Below are 18,588 nucleotides of genomic sequence, written 5' to 3'. Positions count from 1 at the left end.
TTTTGTGGAATTGTAACACATACGATGTCGTACAGTGCTCCCGGTCACTTATTCCTCCGTCCATGTGTAGCATACTTACGGGCACATTTTTGTTGCTACCAAAGAGTCTACAGCCACGCTAATTTCTCTGTGAGGCTGTACTTCACAGAGCAGCAATCTTTAGAGCAAAATGCGAATGTCAGCATGCTAATATGTGCTAAATGACTATGCTGATGTTTAGCAGGAACAATGTTTACCACGGTCACCATCACTGGTTTTGCCTGCTTACATTTGCATGTGCTTAAGGCCCTTCATTGGCCTCCCATTGGTTTTAGAGTGCATTTTAAAATTTTAATAATTACTTAGAGCCTTGCATGGTCAAGCTCCCTCTGAGGTCTTCAGGCCAAGACCTTTTAACATTTCCCAAAACATATTTTAAGACAGGAGGTGATCATGCTAAACACCTAAAGACACATCTTTTAAGACAAGCTTTTAACTAGCCATATAGTTTTCTATTTTATGTACTGTTGTTTTATCTGTTTTTAGTTTATTTTTAAGTAAACACAAAGTAAAGCTTAGGCTAATGGGAATGTCATTAGTTTAGGTATTTGGGCATAAACCACACTATTGGACAAACTGATATTTTCACCTGATGATAGTGCCACAGGAAATGTTAAGGGATCACTAAAGTGAATACAATTCATCTTCTGGGGGAAATGAATATCTACAAAATGTGTTGGCAATCTAGCCAATAGTTGCTGAGAAATTTCAGTCTGAACCAAAGTGTTAGACCGACCAACACATTGCCAACCGAAGAGCTATGCTACTTGGGTAATGTCATAATGTAGCCACGGAGTCCCCATGTCGTGTTAAAAACTGCGTAACAGGTTAGAGTGCATCTTTGAGTCTGTGTGTGTTACTTAGACATTTAGATGAGGTGCTTGCTGTGTGACAAAAACAAAAATTAAAGCAGCATAATGTGACAATCATTTGTTATGATTACATTACTTATGATCAAAAACTAGCAAGTTAACAATTTTGCTAACACAGCCAAACATCATGGAACTGCAACAATATTTTAAATGTCTCAAGTTTAATTGACCTGGTCATCACCAGATGAAGGACATGCAGTGAATTTGTAGGTTGGGTAAACCATGTGTAATTCCGAGAAAATGTATTGTGTAACGTGCTCTTTACAGGAAATATATAAGGACATGGAGTTTCATGATGAAAAACATAATATTTGTATAGATTTTACACAAACAAATGCAGCCAGAATGATCCATAAACCCCACGTTATAAATTTTTCATGGGAGTTTGTTCACTAACATCAACCATTTTTCTTTTTCTTTACTGCATGTCAGATGCAATTTGCCTTTTTTTCTGTCTTACAGTAATTAAACAAACAAACAAAGACTTAGTTGCAGCATTTAGGTCTGGTACCATTCCACGTTTCTGATGCTCCAATTTCTGCTTCTTAGAACCAACCCAAATGTTATTGCCAAGCAAAATTAGCCAAGATCCTACATACTGACTGAAAATGATATTAACTGTCATGGTAACACAGTAACTGCTCCAGGAAGCAGGGTGGAGCCTTTCTGATTTCAAAAGTAAATCTTTCCACTCCGGCTCTGCCTTCCTTGAAAAGAAAATAGACTCGTTTTATTTGTCATGGTGACACTGAATGATGATAACCTTTGTTTTAAACTTGATTATTGATTTGATATGTTGGCATGGACACATAACTGCAGGATGAAAACGCTGACAAATGACAAACCAAATAGAATGACTGCATGTATAAATCTCTCATGTCCTACCTACAATGTGTGCAGCCACCATCACTCACTCTTCTTCCCCTCTTGCAGTGAAACCAACAGTCATCAATGTGGGCATATATGTCAACAGCATCGGGCCTGTGTCATCCATCGATATGGTGAGTTAAAATATTCTCTCTCTCTCTCTCCCTTTCTCCCCCAGTCGCACACACACATTTGCCTAACGTTGGACATTAGCATCATCTTACATGAATGCTGCCATTTCTCACGCTATATTTGGAGGTCATGTGGACCACCGCAGCTGTTTTTGAGCTGAAGAAAGCCAGGAAAAACAGGTGTGGACGCTTTGTGCACATCCCGTGGATCAGCTCGGATTAAGCAAATGAGTGAGTTTTAAAACCCAGTAGAGTCATAGAGATTCTGCTATGAAAGCGCTCTGCTATTGATTCAGACAGTAGTTAGTTTCCCTGTGTGGGGGGGGGCTCCTCTCAAACTCGGGCATAAAAAAGTGTTATTTTCTTTCAGTTTTTCTGCTTTTTAGCTGTATTTAGTTACTCGATTTTTTGCGCCAGCATGGCATTTCCCAGAATAAAGTTTGATTAGAATGTCTTTTTGAAAAAGACCAGGACATGAATCGATGCATATTTCATTATAAAAGGCTTTATCAGATGCCATAAAACATAAGAAATGCTGAAACTGAAAGCTTGATGAGCGGTAATGAGAAAATAGCTATACTTTTCAGATAACTGAAAGCATAAGCAGTCTGTTGTTTGGCCTTGAATGGAATGCGGTAGACTAAATGGACGCAGCCTTTCATTATGTATAATGCAAAAGGCCTTTTTTTAATTGTTGTCAATACATTTAAATATGATACTTATTTTTCTTCCTAAATATTCAATCTCATAACATGTTAAATGTATTGCTTGCAAATATTTAAGGAGCTAGACATGATAATGAAAATGTTTTATCTCTGAACTTACCAGATCACCAGATGTTGAGTTGAGACTGTTGCCTGGCAACATAAAATATTTCTAGACATAAAAGCAATTTAGCCTTTTTTACTGTCAGCACTACCTTGAAACTTTTATTAGTTAAGATTGCATCTGCTCATTCAGAATCAAATTACCAACTAATGATATAACTGCATGGTCCAATGTGCTGGACTGAATGTCATTTGTGTACTTTATGTGCTATACTGTGCTCTTCGTTGGCATTTGATGTTATTATTACTTTTATTTGCCAGAAATGTATTTATTCAATCAGTAAAAATTATGCAAGGTAATATCTACTGGCAAGTGAGGAAGCAAGCATGTTTATCATGTTAGGTTTGGTATAGTGGAATACATTTAAATGAGTGCTACAGGAAACAGTAGCCCCAAATTAACCCAATTAATTTTATGCCAGAGCATTACTATGCAGCCGTTTAGCAGAGGACACTTTGGATTCCTCCCAGAGTGCAATTGTGTAAATTCAATTTGTGATGCAGTTGTTGACTGAGGAGCCAACAGAAGATGCACAGTCACTTTGTAAAACACGGGGAACTTTGTAGTCACCATAGACGCTGGGATAGGTTGTAATTTCCTAAACTATCATTAATCCCTTTACATGATGGAGAGAGTGAAAGTAAGAGAGAGAAGGTTACCAAACTGGGACATACATGACATCTGTTGGAGGGATCTCTCTTTTGTTGCTCTTCCTGAGCTTTCTTCCATTTTGTGAGAGATTTTTCTTATTCAAAATGAGTGTCCAAGGATGGACCCCGTGAGATAAATTTATAATATATGATATCGGGCTGTATGAAGAAAATTGACTTTACTTGACTGAACTGAATACCAACCATGGTCAACCATGGTTTGACACTAAAAGTAATCCTTATTATATCAGTCCTGGGTGATTTGGGATACCTGTGCTTTCGCAGTAACTTTATACAGCTCTGACACAGTGAAAGTTCACAAAAGTGAACAGTAGGGTGAAATTAAGTTAAAATTTTCCTGAATCCTTTAAATCCTTTGTGCATATAATGGCAGCTTGACTCCAGTGTGGGAAAAGCAGACCCCACCACTAATGAAAAACCACTATATAGAGAGGTAATGAGTGAAAGTAAATATAAGTTCACATAATTTGCCAGTATAGGAACCAAAGGAACCCATACAATGAAATTCTTGTGTTAAGGCAATCTCTATTGGCTATTGCAGGAAAAATGCAGACCATAAATAATATTACAGATGGGGTTTAATTCTATACAACTCTTAGGGGATAGTAAGTGATCATAATCCAATACACTTTTATTAAGTTTAGCAAATAGTTCCTCAGACTTTGCTGGCATTTTTGTGTTTTGTGTGTGCCCTGAAAAAAAATCAATTTTTTCCACACGGCCCTGGCACTGTAAATGGAAGAACAAAGAAGTGGTGTTGACATTGCCACACAACATTGTTCCAGCCAATCAGCAACAGGTGGCATAAGTGCACATGCACAGAAGTGATGGCGGAGGCGGGCCATGGGAGGGACAGTTCTATTCAACACTGTGAAGAAGGAGAGATGGCCGGTAAACCAAAGAAGAAAAGGTCTGAAGAGCATGTAGCGAGAAGAAATTTAAATAATAAAGCAAGGGAAAAGGCGTTTCAACACCGGAGAAACCTCTGTGATTTGAAATTTGGGGGACGGAGCCTCTGAGGGAGCACTGAAGGGAGGGGTATAATTGTTTGGCAGTTGAGTTCAAACATCAACAATCCTTCTGCAGAATTATTAAGTCTCCCTTTAAAGGTGCCGCTCAACCCTCCCTTTGCAAGTGCGTGGGAGAAGCTATGGTATCCGAAACGCGTTGTCGGCTCTCAATTAATACGTGTGGTCCTTCATTTGTTCAAATTTCTCTTCTCTTCTTACTTCTAATAAACCAGACAATAACTACTACTCTTTTTTCTTTTTCTTCTGCTTCTTCTTCTTTTTCTTCTTCCTCGTATGTATTCAACGTAGTGAGGAAACACTCTGTAAAGCATTTTGTCTGTTTGGGCTACTGTAAAAACATGGTGGTGCAAGATGGCAACTTCCATGTAAGGCAGTGGTTCTCAACCTTTTTTGGGCCAGCGCCCCCTATCCATTATCCAGATCCTTTAACGCTCCCCATCAAAAAAGATGTTTGCTATTTGCCCTGAATATTGTTGATTTTTTTTATTGTTACTATTGTTATTACAAAACATGGAAAAGGTAATAAAAAAGCCATGTGAAAAGTAATTATATTTAACTAATAAGTGAATGTTCCTCCCAGAAACTGTGTGTGAAACCAGATACTGTTTTCTTGGATGGGGCACTTAATATTTGGGGGGTATGGGGGTCCTCCCCCAGAATATTTTGAGCATTAAACACTTAATTTCCTGCATTCTGGTGAAAATTTCTCCTCCAATTTCTGCCTTTTCTGCACCAATTTATGGTGGAAATGTCAAAAAATTCATGTGACATTTCAAAATATATAATTATAATAGAATAGAATCTAGTGAGGCTCTCAGGCATTCTGATTGCTTTTAAATGTTTTTCTCCTGTAGATCAACTTATTTAATATCATCCCTGCTGAGTCAACACACATGATTAAGTCTTACCACCTCTTTTGTGGGGAAGTAACCTATTTAAATGTGTTTGTGGCCCCTTTTCATCTCAGTAATAAATTAATCCGTTTTAATTCAGTTATTGGCTGGACTTTATTAGCTCATCTGTTAATAACTTATCTTATCATAACTCAGTGTTTCCCACAGAATGACAGTGTAACTGTGGCGCAGATACAGCATGCTAGCCTCAAAAACCCAGCTGTAGTCTAACATAAATGTAGCTCTCCTTATTATCTAGGCTCCTTACACACTTGACATGGGCGGCTGTGGCTCAGGAGGTAGAGCAGGTTGCCCGTTAATCAGAAAGGTCGGCAGTTCAATCCCTGGCTCCTCCAAGTTGCATGTCAAAGTATCCTTGTGCAAGAAACTGAACTGCCTGCAGTTTAAATATGATTTTAAATAGGCCTAGTAAAAAAAATCAAAAATCAATATGTGGCGGTCAGCGTTGATATTGTGGCGGTCCACCACAAATAAATGTATGGAAAACACTGTCACTTATCTGCTCATGTTCAAAACTTCCTGCACATCCAGAATCTCTCCCATATATCTGAGTTCTCTGACATGTAAAGAAAAAAGTCATTAGCCTATTTAAAGAGAATTCATAATATTTTACTACATGCCCTATACTGCATTATGTTACTGATTCAGACAACACTGGGTAAAATTTTAGAGATGATACTCTGACTTCTCATTCCCGTGAAGGCAGCACGAAGCTGCACCACAAAAAGTATACAGTCTCGCCCAGTCGCAGTGGACTAAACTGGCAGGTTTTAATGTTGCAGACCACAGTTTTTTGCAAGTAGTTGCAACTCGTATTGTTGTGAATCTTAGAATTTCCAACCAACAAACGCCCCCCTTCCAAAATATTGCTTCCAGCGTCCCCCATCGTCCTCGGAACGCCCCTGGGGGGCAGTACCTCCCCCGTTGAGAAACACTAAGTAAGGGGACCTGCGGTGTATGTAGATAGAAATGGCTCATTCTAAGGTAATAAAAACGATTTGTTATGTTGTTTCTTTATACACCACTGAAAACATAGTTATGTATGTAATATTGCATTTCTGTCAATAGATCCTCCTAAATATTCCACACCGAACCTTTAAGGATTATAACTACACTAAATGACAAAACAAAATTTATTTTGTCATACATCAGACAATACACTAGTTTAAAAAGGTCTGAAAAAAGAGAAACGCACACACTACATATATCCTAGAGGGTGACATGGGAGTGGATTTTCACTCCCATCCCATTCCCACAAAAATACTCCTGCCCAGTCCTAATCCCATGACAGACTAAAAAGAAAGTTCCTGTCCAGTCCCAATCCAACAAGAATGACTCCCATCCCAACCCATTCCCAATAAATAAATAAAAAAATCAGAAAATTACATTTATTGATATTAGAACCGCTCCCGTTTAAGCTTTTTTCCAGTCCCGTGATGAATAGGGAAATTAACTCCCATCCCGGAAAAAATGTCAGCCTCTAATATTTTCCTAAAGAAACTCAACATAATCTTGACAAAGACAATTGGTTGCAGTGCTATTGGATTGGACTGCAATACATTGCACAGGTGTTGCTTTTATTTCATCCCCCCCTTTATGTTGTGATTTGAACAATAAAACGATAAATGCATAGCAAACTGATCATTACTCCAACTGAAGCCCCTGCAGGGTGATTCAGCAAGAAAATAAAAGGCTCTTGATAACACTAAAGGGGCTTATTTTACCATGATGACTTCCTTCCTGCAGGTTCATTATATGGCTGCTTACAAAAGACATCAATCAAATGACACTGCAGATATAACCGATAAAATGCTTTCATTACAAACTAAGGCCACAGAGAAGCTTACATCGAAAAGCAGCACTGTCTGCACCAGAGTGTAACAGCTTTCGTGAGTTTATTTGAAGAGAAATCAACTAAACGGACCAGACGCCCATGGCTAAATGTAAAAGAGAAGTCTGAGCAGGCCTCAGATTACCTTTTACTGGCCAGAAAGCTGTGTAAAAAGTATGCAAAGTGCCACAGTGCCACTGTATATTGCACTTGGCAGAGATGTAGTGCAGGAACAAGGACACAAATTTAAACAGAGTTTCATAGAAGAACAACCTCAGCAACAGCTGAATCTCAAGTATGTTATTGCTCTTTCATAGAAAGCAATTTAAGCAGCATCAAATTATAAACCAATTTATAATTTGCACTTTAATTTGACTTTTTAAAATAAATAATAATAATAAACTTGATTTGAAGCACCTCACAACACTTTACAAGCATATTTGGTGATTGATTTTAAGTGCGGCTCTAATGAAAGGCTGGAATTAAAAATAATGCCCAGGTTGCAGAATTCAGAAGTGGGGCAGATGTGGCATGATGTGTCATAATAACATCAGCAGAGCTCTTGGTTGTTACATCCAAGATTGTGACACCACAGCACAATTTTGGTGTAAAGCAAGGATCCTCAGCTACATCTGTTCAAGGGCAAGCATTTTTCTAAGCGGACACTGCATCGGTCAGACTTTCAAATAAAAAAAAGTATTTAGGCTTAGTTGGCATATTATTGTTTAATATTTGCACTTTCAAAAAATTAACGGTTATTTTAGCCTATATCAGTGTGAACAGACTCCGAAAAACATGGTAAATCCATAATGATAACTACATACCAGATACTTAACTAGAAAATGCCCTCAGACTTCCACCAAGGAGGCATTTTGAGGAGTGATAGTTAAAATCTGTAAATGAGGTGTGTTTAAAAGCCCTGAAAACAAATTTCTCATTCGTCTTCTGACTGTGTGTTTGTGTCCTACATAAACACACAGTTTTCAGTGATTTCAGTGGTTTTTGTGATTTTACACACAGATTAGCTGAGGTTAAGATATAAAAGTTTTTTTTCAAACCTTTACTTTTATTGCTGCTTTTTATTTATAAAATATATATAATATAAAATTTGCTTGGTGCTAAGCCTGTTGCAACACTGAATTAAAAGTAGGCACAACAGATACTGCATCCGTTACAAGAACAGGAAAGCACCTATGGAACATAACTCTTGGATTCATGTGGTTTGGGATGAAATGCAGCTTTGATTTCATAGTCCCCATTTCTAAATTCAAACCTTCATAAATTGTTGATAGAGTTGAGCTGTTTCAAGATGTCCTTGTTTATATTTATAACTTCAACTAGCTATGCAAATTAGTTTATTCTAGCATTTATTTTAAGCGAGAAAATCTCATAATTTTCCATTGTACTTTTGTACTGCAAATGTCCATCTATACAAATCATGTGGACTCGCTTGTTATTGAGTTACAATTTGATAGGAAGAGAGTGAAGCTTCTACAAAATAGGACAACTGTACACACACGCACAGTGGTGTAATATAGTTGTTGGGATTAAAAACTCCTGTAGTAGGTCAGTGAGGCACGGCTGGACTTGACTTGGCTCACTGTGGGAGCCCAAACTGTTTCAGTGGAGAACAGAATCCCACTGTGACATCCCAGTGATTTTCCTCTGTGTAAGCGCTGATTGGCTTCACCCTGTCAGGGCCAGTGGACGCTGGTCAGTGGAATGTGAATCCCCGGGGTTGACTGGACTTGAATTAGTGCAAAGTCACAACTCTTTTATCTCTCTGTCTCGCCTGTGTGTTATTTTTTCCAAAGCTCCACATTCACTCTGTAATGCACTTCCCTTTGCTTGAATCCAATCCATCATTTGGCCTGAGACCTCAGTCATTTAGCGTGTTCATTCCCTGCAAAGTTCATGGGTGCCTATCCCAGTGTGTGTGTGTGTGTGTGTGTGTGTGTGTGTGTGTGTGTGTGTGTGACTTCCAACTGAAAAACCAGGTCAAATCCCTAAGTGTGTATTAGATGCATGATCCATATCGATCATACACACACAGCCACTGTCTCCAGACGTCAGCAATCAAACTCCAGGAAGCTCCTCATCTGCCTTTGAACAAAACACATTATCTTTCCTCATTTGCTCCAATGGTAATGGGCACTGGCTGGGATGATCCAATACCAAATGAAGCTGATAGTAATTTAGGACATACTGTGTTGAATGGTTGAATGATTAAAAAGCATTAGCGGCATTAATGTCAAGCGAAAGTGCTGGGCTTTTATAGCTGGTGCTGGGAGAGTCAGATAACAGACGGTAAATTGACAGACAAAGATGGATGCACTTTGACATCGACACACTATGTTCTTGCCGTCTGTGCTCGAGCCAGCGAGTGGGCGGCGTCTTGAATTTGCCGCTCCACTGTTGAGCCTGCCAGCATGTATCAACCAGGCATAGAAATTATTAGGACCACCTGTTCTGTCCATGAAATAGACATGAAACCGAGTGGAAGCCAAATGGAAGAAGCTAAAATATATGTTCAAGCCTTGAGACAAGTATGACATGGAAATCCAGTTCTATCTAAAAAGATGATTCACTAAATGCTGTTAAAACTCTTTCTGCACACTGCCAGATATATAATGCTGGTGGAGGAATACAAAACATTTCTAAAAGTATTCTTTTTTACCAAAATACTGTAAAATTTAAAGAAATTAATATATAATTGAAATTACATTACATTTACTCATTTAGCTGACATGTTTATCCAGAGTGACTTACAATTGCTATATATGTCAGAGGTTGCATGCCTCTGCAGCAACTAGGGGTTAAGTGTCTTGCTCAGGGACAGATAGGTCTGATGTGTCACAGTAGGAATTGAACCTGAATCAGCCTTAAAAGCTACCGTGTGTAATTTCTAGAACTTCATATAATGCTTATTTCGATTCATCTTGATTACTTACTTGATCATTCATTTGTTTAGTCAATAATGTCAGAAAACAGTGAAAATCACAGTCACTCAGACCCCAAGAGGACGTCTTCAAATGTTTTTTTTTTTTCCAGCTAACAGCTCAAAGCCAAACGATGTACAGTTTACGATGATGTGACGCAGAGAAAAATAGCAAATCCTAACACTAATGAAGCTAGAATTAGAGAATAATTGGAAGTTTTGTTTGCTTCATAATTTACTTAAAATATTCGTTAATTATCAAAGATTTTGGTCAATAATTCAACAGTGATTAAAGGGATAGTTCGGGATTTTTGAAGGGGGCTGTATGAGGTTGTCATCCATAGTCTGTGTATTATCTGCATCAGACGGCTGTTGGTGCATCCCCCATCTGTAGAAGCAGAGAGTTGTACCAGCATGGAAGCTAAGTTGCTCCGTTGCGCTTAAGCACTTAAATACTGAAATTCTACAGTCTAGAAAATGTGGTTTCAAAGGTAAACCGACATTGATATTTTTCAGTGGGACTTCTTTTAGGTGGCTAAAATAAATATTGCTGCTGACTCCACAGCTGTACATTGCTTAGCTTCCTTGCTGGTACAACTCTCTGTTTCTTCAAACTCGCCGATCATTTTCAATGAGTAATTGTAAAATGTAAACTCTGCCTTAAGCCTTAAAATCCACACATCCCCAGTCATGATATTGCGTCTATTTGTCAAAATAGACGCCAGTAAATGAGGCAGGTGGCTAGTTGAGACGCGGCTATCACTTGAAGTTTTACGGTATTTCATACGGTTTATAAAAATGGCTTCGTATTTTGCATGAATATAGTTGTGTTTTGCATTTTTCTGTTTAAAAAAACTGTAAGATACTTTGTGAGAAGTGATAACACAAACACTGCCTCTGATTGGTGCCTGGGGACTTGTTGAGATAAAATAAAATATATTTAATAAAAATAAATAATATACAAATAAAATATGGAAAAATATATTTAGTGTATCTGAAAAAGAAAAATACAGTAGTTCATTTGATACATGTCGTGGTTGCCGTATTTTGTAGTTATTTTGATACACCTAAAATTAAGGTATTTGGTATCTTATTTTAAAATGCATTCAGATTCATATTCGCCCATCCTTGGCCTGGCTGTTGGTGATTTAATCACTAAGTTTGTTTCCATTGCACTTTGTCACATTTTTTTATTCGTGAATCAACTTTTCCACCTCAGCCTAGCCTGAAAACATTTTTGCAATATTTAGATTTTTATTATTTATTATTATTATTATTTATTTATTGTTATTATTTTATTTTATTATTATTATTTTATTATTCAGACTTTTGTGTGCTAAAATTGCAAATGCCCATGAAAACAGGTAAATGAAAACGCACTTAATGGTAGCTACTGCCATGAAGGTTTTGACACTTTTCAGTGTATATTACAAAGGCAACCAAATAATATCTATGATGCAACACTGTGTGATGATCCTTTCCTAACTTTAACAAATCCCATGAAAATACCAAAACAATGACTGGATCCTACTAACAAGTATTGTGTGTAGCAAAGCCTGTACAGTATATCTTTTTCCTCTGTGCCATAGAGCTCCATTGTTGTCCAAAAACTATTAAAAACACATGAATGAGCCACACTGCTGCACTGGCTGACATGCTCCTTGAACCCATTCTCACTCCCCGACTCGTTACATATGGACGCGTGGTCAAGACCCATCGGCATCAGTTTGTAACGCCCTATAGCGTCACAGTTCAACGCAGTGGGGGAAGCCCTGTAGCATCAGTTTTTGACAGTAAAGATAGGTACGGTCCCCTCCAAAAGTATTGGAACGGTAAGGCAAATTCCTTTGTTTTTGTTGTTCACTGAAGACATTTGGGTTTAAGATCAAAAGATGAGTAAGAGACTAGAGTTCAGAATTTCAGCTTTTATTTCCTGGTATTCACATCTAGATGTGTTAAACAACTCAGGACATACCACCGTTTGTATTAGACCACAGCATTCTTAGGTGAGAAAAAGTAATGGAACAAATAATCTTAAAGTAAATAACATTTAATATTTGGTAGCATAACCCTTGCATTCAGTAACTGCCTCAAACCTGCAACCCGTTGACATCACCAAACTGTTGCATTCTTCATATGTGATGCTATTCCAGGCTTTTACCGCAGCTTCTTTCAGTTCTTGTTTGTTTCAGGGTGTTTCTCCCTTCAGTCTCCTCTTAAGGAGGTGAAATGCATGCTCTATTGGGTTAAGGTCAGGTGATTGACTTGGCCAGTCTGAAACCTTCCACTTTTTCCCCCTGATGAAGTCCTTTGTTTTGTTGGCAGTGTGCTTTGGGTCATTGTCCTGCTGCATGATAAACTTCCTCCTGATTAGTTTCAATGCGTTTCTCTGTAAATTGGCAGACAAAATGTTTCCGTACATTTCTGAATTCATTCTGCAGCTACCATCATCAGTTACATCATCAATAAATATTAATGAGCCTGTTCCAGAAGCAGCCGTTCACGCCCAGGCCATGACATCACCTCCACCATGCTTCACAGATGAGCTTGTATGCTTCGGATCATAAGCAGTTCTTTTCTTTCTCCACACTTTGGCCTTTCCATCACTTTGGCACAGATTAATCTTGGTCTCATCAGTCTATAAGATTGTGTTTCAGAACTTTTGCGGCTCATCTCTGTACTGCTTTGCAAATTTCAATCTGACCTTCCGATTCTTCCTGGTGATGAGTGGTTTGCATCTTGTGGTGTGGCCTCTCTTTCTGCTCTCTGAGTCTTCTTCCAACAGTGCATTGTGATACCTTCACCCCTGCACTGTGGAGGTCGTTGATGATGTCACTTACTGATGTTTAGGGAGTTTTCTTCACAGCTCTCACGATATTTCTGTCATAAACTATTGTTGTTTTCCTTGGCCGACCTGTTCGACGTCTGTTGCTCAGTACACCAGAAGTTTCTGTCTTTCAGGACATTCCAAAATTGTTGTGCTTGCTATGCCCAATGTTTGTCCAATGGCTCTGGTCGATTTTCCTTCTTTTCTCAGCTCGACAATGGCTTGCTTTTTTCCCATAGACAGCTCTCTGGTCTTCATGTTGGTTTATCCTCTTTAACAGGAAAAGCAGTCTTTATAGGTTTGAACCAAGGATGAAAACTTAGACTAGTCATGCAGGGCTATTTAATGTTTGGACAATCAACCTAAAAGGCAACACCTGGGCAACAAGAAACATCTGTCAGTCACATGTTCCAATAGTTTTGCTCAATTGAAAAATGTGTGGGTTCAAACAAAGGGTGGTATGTCCTGAGTTAACACATCTAGATGTGAATACCAGGAAATAAAAGCTGAAATTCTGAACTCTTGTCTCACACTCATCTTTTGATCTTGAAACCCAAATGTCCTCAGTGAACAACAAAAACAAAGGAATTTGCCTTACTGTTCCAATACTTTTGGAGGGGACTGTATATAATATTTAACAGGAATGACTGAGTGAGGAGGTGGTTGGGGTGGATGGAGGGCCACAACCCTGACTTTGAACCAGGAGACTGGGGTTTGTGTCTTGTGTGAAACAAAAAGTCAACATTAAATATTTATTTTTAAGTTACCAGATTTACATTAATTGTGTAAGTTACGCAAGTGAATTACTTGTTAACTAACCTATGTAGTTATTTTAACCCAAACCTTGATCTTTTCCTAACCTTAACCAAGTAGTCTTGTTGCCTAAACCTAACCAAATTACTACATTTCACGACTTTATTAGCATGCTGTTTAAAAAATGGTGATGTTTCCAAACGCTGTTGCTAACTTTTCCGGATGTTGCATATTTGTTGTTGCTAAGTGTTGCTTACTTGACTGTGGAGCCTTAAAAGTCTAAAAATAACACTAAATGACATTAAAAAGCGACATAAAAAGGGCCTTGACCAAGCGTCAATATTTGATGAGTCGGGAGTGACAATGTGTTGGCTCCTTCATTACGATGTACCCACAGGCACACATACAGCAGTTTATTTTGACTCAAACCCACAAACCTCATCCTGCTGCTTTAAGAACTCACTATAGCATCAAATGCTCATTACATCAGGAGATGAAAATAGTCCCCAACAAATGCACTATTTTCTTCAGTTTGAGTAACGTTTGTACTTGAACAGGCACATCTCTAGAATTATCGACACTGCAGCCACTGGACTTGACTTGCTGCCATCGGCCAGAGTGGAAGTACTTCATTCAAACATCAGTGAAGACTCTTCACTGCCGACTAAAGTGTCAAAGCAGATCAATTTCACCTATATGTGGAAGTGTCGGGCTGCTATTTGTGGCCGTGTGACATTTGTGTGGCAGCTCAGCTTTTTTATCACATTCACAGTGAAAACGTACTATATCTATTTATAAAGATGTGTTTTTACTGGAAGTCGCTCAAGGCTTGATTGGTCATCATCTTACTATGTAGATCCCATGTCGGTCCTTTATTTAGCGCTTCACTCCAGCAGCAAATTAAGGGTGCAATGAATAAAGATGTGCTTTGACCCTCTTCTCGGAGGTGAAATGGCTGGCTATTGAAGGTCACAGTTGGTGAAGTACATAAAAAGCAGTGTTGTAAAATAGCAGATAGTCTGCGTGGACACCCACACGACAAAAAGCTCATCCTAATGCAAGGAGATAACCAGGCTAATTAAGCAGAATGTAGTGCCATGTTAAATTGATTTCAATACACCCTATAGAGTCTTTGTAAATGAGTGTAATGGAGACCAAGGAAATGAATCATGGTAACATTGCAGTTAATATATTTTAAAGCATGGGGATGGTTTAATATAATAAATAAAGATACTTACCTTTTACTTAAGTAACACTTATGTTTAGTTAAGTATGTAGGTATAAACAGAAAAATGCACTTAAAATAATGCACTTAAAGTAAAAGTACTCAATGCAGAAAAATGTCATTACAATAACCCAGAGCCCAAAGTGACACCATCACAATGCTTGTTTAGTCACAAAACAATAATCCAACAGCAGACGTCCACTATGCATTTCTGGTCTTCAGTCTCTTTCAGTGGTGGGCTTATATTGGGGCGGCTGTGGCTCAGGAGCTAGAGCGGGTTAGCTGTTAATCTGAAGGTTCAATCCCCGGCCCCCCTTGGTTGCTTGTCAAAGTGTCCTTGGGCAAGATACTGAACCCCGAATTGCCCCTGGCGGCTGTTCCGCCAGTGTATGAATGTGTGTGAATGTTAGTTTCTGTTTGAGCACTTAGGCTCAGTGTACGAATGTGTGTGACTGGTGAATGCAGATGTAGTGTAAAAGTGCTTTGAGTGGTCGAAAAGATTAGAAAGGCGCTATACATATACAGAGCATTTACATATTGCTAATCCGTTTTGTAAATATTGGCACAGAATTCTTCCATCAAATGAAGATCCTCTTGATTTTAGTTGTGGTAATTACTCTTCAATGTCTGTGTTTGCTCCTCAAGAAATAAATTACATTGTTAAGTCTTCTGTACCGCAAGACAGTTATCCCTTTATACAAAGCAGATCACCCATGTTGTTTTACTTATGAATTTCAATTTTTTAAAATACTTTCTAAAATACTCATCCAAAGTCATGCTATTATTTGTACCATATTTCTGGCTCTGTCAAAAGCACTTGTTTGTACCTCTCCTAACATGTCAATCTGAACTCATTGCTGATGAATGGAAAAGGATTGATACATCCAGTACAGAGAGCCAGCTACATTAGTCCAGAAAAATGTGTTTACATGAATATTCTTAAAAAGAGATGTCAAACACAGCCAAAAGAATGTGTGTGTGAAATCCACTGAAGTTTTACATTTTAAGCAGAAAGACACTTCTTTCTGCTTCTTTTCCTTCATCTTTGATCACGTCTGCTCATTGAGGTCCTTTATTTATTTTTGGTTCTACTTGTATTTTGTCCTGCTGGTGGAGCCTCGGCTGGTGAAGACAAATTTTTCCACTAGTCCTTATCATCCAGGTGTGAGGTCATTCGCAAAGACAAGCCAACCAAATTAGAAGACACTTGAGTCCCGGGCATGTCGACAATGAACACATTCATCATTACATAGTAAAGGAAAAATGAAAGACAAAGCCAGGGACAGTGACTTAGAGATGGAGAGGAAAGATTATTATTCTCATTGGCGCGCCATCAATATAGCACAGCCCTCACTCTGCTTGGCACAGAGATCCTGTGTCTGTTAGTCAGCATGCACAATTCAAAGATGTTATTACTGACCCAAAATGTGAAGGTGGTCAGGGCAATACAGCACAGCAGTACTTTTAATTTGCTGCGATCAAGTGCTGTCAATTCACAGCATATTTTTATTTTGTTCATAGTTTTCTTCAAAAGGTTGAGTGAGCAATCAACACTATAATGATTTTCACAGTCTTTTTTGTTGCTATTGCGGTGAGTCAAAAGCAGCCTTTGTTTTTAATACATTTTTAACTTTTTATTAAAATAATATCTTAATATTGCTGCATAATTAAGCAGAAATCTTAAAATATTGTCTTTCTTTAGCCATTGCAATTCCATTCTGTCAGTTGGTCTAGATTGAAATATCTCAACAATTATTGGATTGATCATCTTCATCTTGAGCTACCATAAGGTCAAACTTTGGTTTATGACCACATAACTGCAAAACAAGTGAGGTTCCCATCAGATTCAGCTGTGCATTAATGTTAATTTGCAAATATTGGCATGCTAATACGCTAAACATGGTAAACATCATACTTGCTCTGCATCAGCATGTTAGCCATTGTCATCCATATGCTGAGTAGAAACGGCATACAGACGTAGAGTCAAATTTTTAGCGTTCAGAGTACCTCCGTACAGCCTCACAGAGCTGCTAGCATAATGGTGGACTCTTAGTGTTGCTATTAATTTTTAATCTTTCTAATGTGTTGCAAAGTTAAGCTTTTCTTCTCTCTGCCTGTTAAAGCAAAAATGTATCACAGCGCAAAGTGGGTCCATGTACGTTTTTCTAGTTTGTTTTTTCATGTGAACCAATTAATAAACAAACAGATATATAGGGCTGACCCCCAATAGTCGAAGATTCGATGTTTCGATGGGCGGAGCCTGATTCGACTGTCAATCTCACAGTCAAAGCTTCGCAGTGAAACAAGGATCATGCCATTTTGGCGATATGGGGGTGCTCATATGCTGATTTTACATAGTTTTCTCCCAATAAGTTGATATACAGCCTATAATGTAATGTAATGTAATGTAATATACATTTCAACGTTTAATGCTGTAAATAAACATGTAAAAAGAATAAAACTTCCAATAAATGTTTTTAAATTGTGTGAATAAATCCAAAATTGTAACCCTAACCCTGGGTCGTCAGTACGCATGTGTAGCGTGTGTGTGGTGGCTGAAGAGGAACACTTGCTGAAGAGACTGAGACCCAGACTGCGGTCGAAAAGTCAAAAAAATCTCCTTTCCTAACCACCTTTCTTTGACCTCGATGGAAAACGTCATGAGGAGGATTCATAAGGACTTATGAAAATATAGGAAATATGCTTAACGTAAATATGCGACGGCGGTTGTTACTGATGTGGCCTGCCGTGATAAAACTACAATGTTCTGAAGAGGGACTAAAAAAGGCCATCTAAAGGTGGACAACACGGTGGAAAATATTACTTCATAACCAAGATAGAAAAAAGACAAATAGGGTAACAGTCACCAAATAACAGAAAGGGTTGTAACATTGAGAATGCTTGCTCACACTCACCCTCCTGCCCCTATATTATCAACATGAATCCCAATTATTGTATGTAAACACAGTGTTTCCCACAGAATGACAGCGTAACTGTGGTGAGAGAGAGAGAGGGAGCGACCAAGTGAGAGGAGGTGCTGAGCGAATATATGCGCTGCTCGCAGCTCTGAAAAAAATAAATAAATCAGTGTGTGGGAAACACTGAAATAATGCATTACATTTTCTGTAGAGGTCATCCAGCTTGATCATTGCCTTTATTAAAGGCCTTAAGGGTGTCAACATCTGTGATTGAAGTAAAATGAATTAATGAGATTGCTGAAGGCTGCAATACATAACGTGAGCCTACAGGCTGCAACATTATCCTCACTTGGATCATTTTACAAGAATAGTAACACACACAGCTCACATGGGTCTCAGTTACTGTTGACAGTTTAAGACATATGCATATTAGCAAGTTATGGCATAAGAAACATAAGTCTTAACAGCCAATGATAAATTGATCAACATCCTTTATCCGACATGGTCAGTGATTTCTTTTTTTTATTGTAGAAAATTCTAATACAACACTTTATAGCTTATTTCTACAATCCGAAACATAAAACTGTGTTAAAACAGCATCAGATTACAGCAAAGGCAAAAGAAAACAAACCAAAACCGAAATTGAATTAAAGTATCATAATGTGGGTCTGTATTGGAAGGATTTTGCTAAATGTGGTCAGTGGATTTTATCATTTGAATTTGTCAACGTGCGTCACTTTAAA

General features: G+C 38.3%; 1 protein-coding gene and 1 long non-coding RNA gene across 2 annotated transcripts in view; one reads left to right on the top strand and one right to left on the bottom strand.

Annotated features, from left to right (window-relative positions):
- The window catches only part of LOC123974456, a 153,233-nt gene that overhangs the window by 16,828 nt on the left and 117,817 nt on the right, over nt 1-18,588 (bottom strand). The gene's annotated exons all lie outside the window — the stretch shown is intronic.
- LOC123974450 (gamma-aminobutyric acid receptor subunit gamma-3-like) overlaps nt 1-18,588 on the top strand; it is a 113,132-nt gene that overhangs the window by 36,375 nt on the left and 58,169 nt on the right. Inside the window, exon 3 of the mRNA XM_046055141.1 lies at nt 1,845-1,912. Coding sequence (XP_045911097.1) covers nt 1,845-1,912 — 68 coding nt within the window. The remainder of the gene's footprint in view (nt 1-1,844; nt 1,913-18,588) is intronic.

The sequence above is a fragment of the Micropterus dolomieu genome, linkage group LG01, assembly GCF_021292245.1.
Source record: "Micropterus dolomieu isolate WLL.071019.BEF.003 ecotype Adirondacks linkage group LG01, ASM2129224v1, whole genome shotgun sequence".
Taxonomy (NCBI): domain Eukaryota; kingdom Metazoa; phylum Chordata; class Actinopteri; order Centrarchiformes; family Centrarchidae; genus Micropterus; species Micropterus dolomieu.
Note: the sequence above shows the minus strand (reverse complement) of the source record. Positions and strands in the feature narration are given on the sequence as shown.